Source organism: Triticum aestivum, chromosome 6A (genome assembly GCF_018294505.1).
Source record: "Triticum aestivum cultivar Chinese Spring chromosome 6A, IWGSC CS RefSeq v2.1, whole genome shotgun sequence".
NCBI lineage: Eukaryota > Viridiplantae > Streptophyta > Magnoliopsida > Poales > Poaceae > Triticum > Triticum aestivum.
In genome coordinates, this window is record NC_057809.1 from 144,587,227 (window position 1) to 144,590,655 (window position 3,429).

At 53.5% G+C, this 3,429-nt stretch overlaps 1 protein-coding gene across 1 annotated transcript; it reads left to right on the plus strand.

Moving 5' to 3' along the window:
• Positions 1-1,059: 1,059 nt before the first annotated feature.
• LOC123132534 (B-box zinc finger protein 32) lies at positions 1,060-2,260 on the plus strand. Its single transcript, XM_044552357.1, has one exon. It carries the CDS (start codon positions 1,435-1,437, stop codon positions 2,092-2,094), a length of 660 nt encoding a protein of 219 aa, XP_044408292.1. The 5' UTR covers positions 1,060-1,434; the 3' UTR covers positions 2,095-2,260.
• The last annotated feature ends 1,169 nt before the right edge of the window (positions 2,261-3,429 follow it).

Here is a 3,429-nt window from a genome sequence, read left to right on the forward strand (position 1 = left end):
TATTTTAGTTCTAAATACATCTTTTTTTATCTATTTTGATGACAAGTATTTTCGGACGAAGGGAGTATATGGTATGACAATACATCATGGGCCATAGATACTACATCCACCGTGTGGTTATACCTCAACTCAACATGAATTAAATTAAATCACAGTTTGAACCTTTAAAAAAAAACACATTTTGAAGTATCATGTGTTGCGGTGGATTATATCTTTCACTAAGGTGACATTTTCGCTAATAGTTGATGATTTCGTCAATCTTGTAGCTCCCCCGCTCGACTCACATGTAGTTGTTGTGTGATTGTATCTGACTCTTTCAATAAGTGAAACTAAACTCATTAATGATGAACACATGTGTGTCTACGCTGTACTCAAAACTTTGAATCTGCCATACAGACATGTGTGACACCCTAATTCATGTCCATTGGACGCAATGAGCGGGATGGGGAGGGGAGCGTAAGGAGCTAGGAGGAAGAAGGAGAGATGATGGACGAGGAGCGATGGGGACTCGATGGCAATGACCACCAAGGCTAAAATGATAACCGACTAAGATAAGGTCAGCAAGCTACCACAGGGGGTGTAAAGAGCACACATTTGGTGTTCCCGGAGCAGCAGGGCCGCTGGATCTGCGATCCGAAGGGCAATTGTCTACGTTTCACAAGGTTACCAGAAAACATCCCATAAGTCCCATAATTGCGCGTATGTCCAGTGCTCCGACCCTGGCCCCCAGATTTATGATCCAATAGAACAGGACGACAGGCTACGTCCTAATCCCTACGGTAGAGGACTGATCAAATCCTGACCCTCCATCTCAGATCAAGCGGCTCCGTTGAGTTGCATTTATGGCGGCAACGGCACCGGCCGCCAGCTAGCCCCCATATTCTCTACCAGAATAGTGCCCACTTGCATCGGCGGAAAATATCTGGGTGTACAACACGGCGGGGAACGTCAGCCACAAATAAGATCTAGCCCCACCCAACACCCCGACCCCCGCCGTCCACACACTCCCAAACGGAAAACCGCACGCTCCACATTCTTTTTCTCCACGGCCCGCCGATTCATCAATCGCACGGCCCCGGTGAGCAGGAGCAGGACTACGCTTCCCCGCTAGGAGCCACTGGTCTCCATCCCAGGCCAGGGGGGCTCTTTAAATATCCTCCACCCGACCTGCCTGCCGACTCCAAAGTCCGTCCAAACCCATCTCTCCCATCTCACCTCACCTCCTCCCCCACGCCGCGGTTTCCCGACCACCGCGCAGAGAACAGGTCTTCCGTCCTCCCTCTCCGACTCGCGGTCGCCGCTGGCTTCCTCCTTCCCGGAACGCGCGGGCCACGCTAGCTCCGGCGGGCTTGGTTTCATAGCCGCGAGCGATCCATCCACCCCCCGCCTAGAGGCTGCAGGCGGAGGACCGAGAAGAGAAAATTGTTGTTCGTAATGGCGGGCGACAGGTGCGAGGGCGCGATCGCGGGGTGCGAGCTGTGCGGGGGCGTCGCGGCGGTGCACTGCGCGGCGGACTCGGCGTTCCTCTGCGTGCCCTGCGACGCCAAGGTGCACGGCGCCAACTTCCTCGCCTCCAGGCACCTGCGCCGCCGCCTCGTCCACGCGGCCGCGGACGAGGACGCCGGATCCGCGGGCTCGGGCTCGGGCTCGGAGTCGTCCTCCAGCTCCTCCTGCGTGTCCACCGCCGACTCGTGCGCGGCCGCCTCCGCGGCGACGCGGGCGGCGGGGAGGAGGAGGGCCGGGTGCAAGCACCGGCGAGCGCGGGCGGAGGTCGTCCTCGAGGGGTGGGCCAAGCGGATGGGCCTCGCGGCGGGAACGGCACGCCGGCGGGCGGCCAGGGCCGCGGGCGCGCTCCGGGCGCTAGGCCGTGGCGTCTCCGCCTCCCGCGTCCCGCTCCGCGTCGCGATGGCCGCCGCGCTCTGGTCGGAGGTCGCCGGATCCGGCTGCGCGGAGGCCGCGCTGCTCCGCCGGCTGGAGGCAAGCTCGCACGTGCCGGCGAGGCTGGTGGTCACGGTGGCGTCGTGGATGGCGCGCACCGCGGTCAGGGCCCCCGCCCCCGCCCCCGCCGAGGAGGGCTGGGCCGAGTGCTCCTGAGCCACGGCCACGGCCCGGGCCCATCTCCCTCCCGATGACGAGCCGAACAAGGAAGGAAGCGAGCCCGAGATAGAATTACACGTAGAATGTAACATGTGAAGCAAAGTTCGTTTGTTTAATTTCCCCCGCCTTATTCTAAGCACGATTATACATATTGTTATTAATATTCCTTCATCATGAATTCATCATGGGGGCAAAAGATCTTCCCATCTTTATTATATTTTTTGTTTTGGGGGGGTGGAGGCAAAAAGATCTTGTGGTTAGGAAGCGCGAGACAAGGTCCACACCCGAATGGATGGGAGAGTTTGACTGCCTGTGCGTTATGATTAAATAGAGTAACTAAAGTTGATCTTGGTTAAGACTTATGTGGTCGAAGAATGTCGATGATACCTTCCGTGCTGGCCTCCGTTGGCTTCGCGCGTCGTGTGCGTTCGATTGGTGGCTGTCGACGTTAATCTTTGCTAACCACAAATCGCCGCGGCGTACTTGCTCCAGGAGAGGGATCGAGCTCATGATTCCGGCTGACCTCGTCGGTCGCTGTCTGTCTGTCTTCCCCCTCGCCTCGCCCTCGCCCTCGCCATCGGTTTTGAGTAAGTGCATGCACACACACCGTCCTCCCCGAGAGCGAGCGTGGACCTGGTACTCTGTACGGGTGGTGGTGGAGCTTGCCGTGAATATTTCGTTCGAGGAATGGATGGTCTGGACGGGCCATCTCCAGAAAACATGGAAATTGAATTGCAATTTACTACTCTTGTGTATTGCTGTACTCCCCTTAATTTTTCTTCAGGGAAAATGAATTTTATTTGGACGTGGAGTATTTGCTCCCGAGTTCAAATGCATCATACTTAACAGTAAAAAAATGAGTATTTTTTTGATAAACTTTGACAAATATTTTGTATGCTCGCAAAGTTTCTGAATAAAATCACATCCAAAGAAGGCATGGCAAAAAAAATTTGATGCTCCAAAAAGAATAGTTTTAAAAAATATTTTGGACTATCAATTTTTGTTTTTTTGCCACAACTTTCGGGAATGTCATTTTGTGCTAAAATTTGTCAAGCATACAAAACATTTGTCAAAATTTAGCAAAAAAACATAATTTCTTTTACTATTTTTTCAATTTTACTGTTCATCAAGGTGCATTTGAGCTCACAATCAGAATGAGACTTTCGATTTTATCTCATAATTAAAGCATCTGCTTTTGAGGCGTTCATAATTAGAGCATCTAACCAATCACAAAAATGTGACCCAATCGGGCTCCTCAAACTGACACTATACGTCTGGGTTGACCGGCGCCCCTCATATCCAGGATGGATACGAGGAGTCCTGTTGCATCCC

Excerpts from the sequence above, each read along its gene's own strand:
- LOC123132534 (XM_044552357.1), top strand. The coding sequence starts at position 1,435 with ATGGCGGGCGACAGGTGCGAGGGCGCGATCGCGGGGTGCGAGCTGTGC.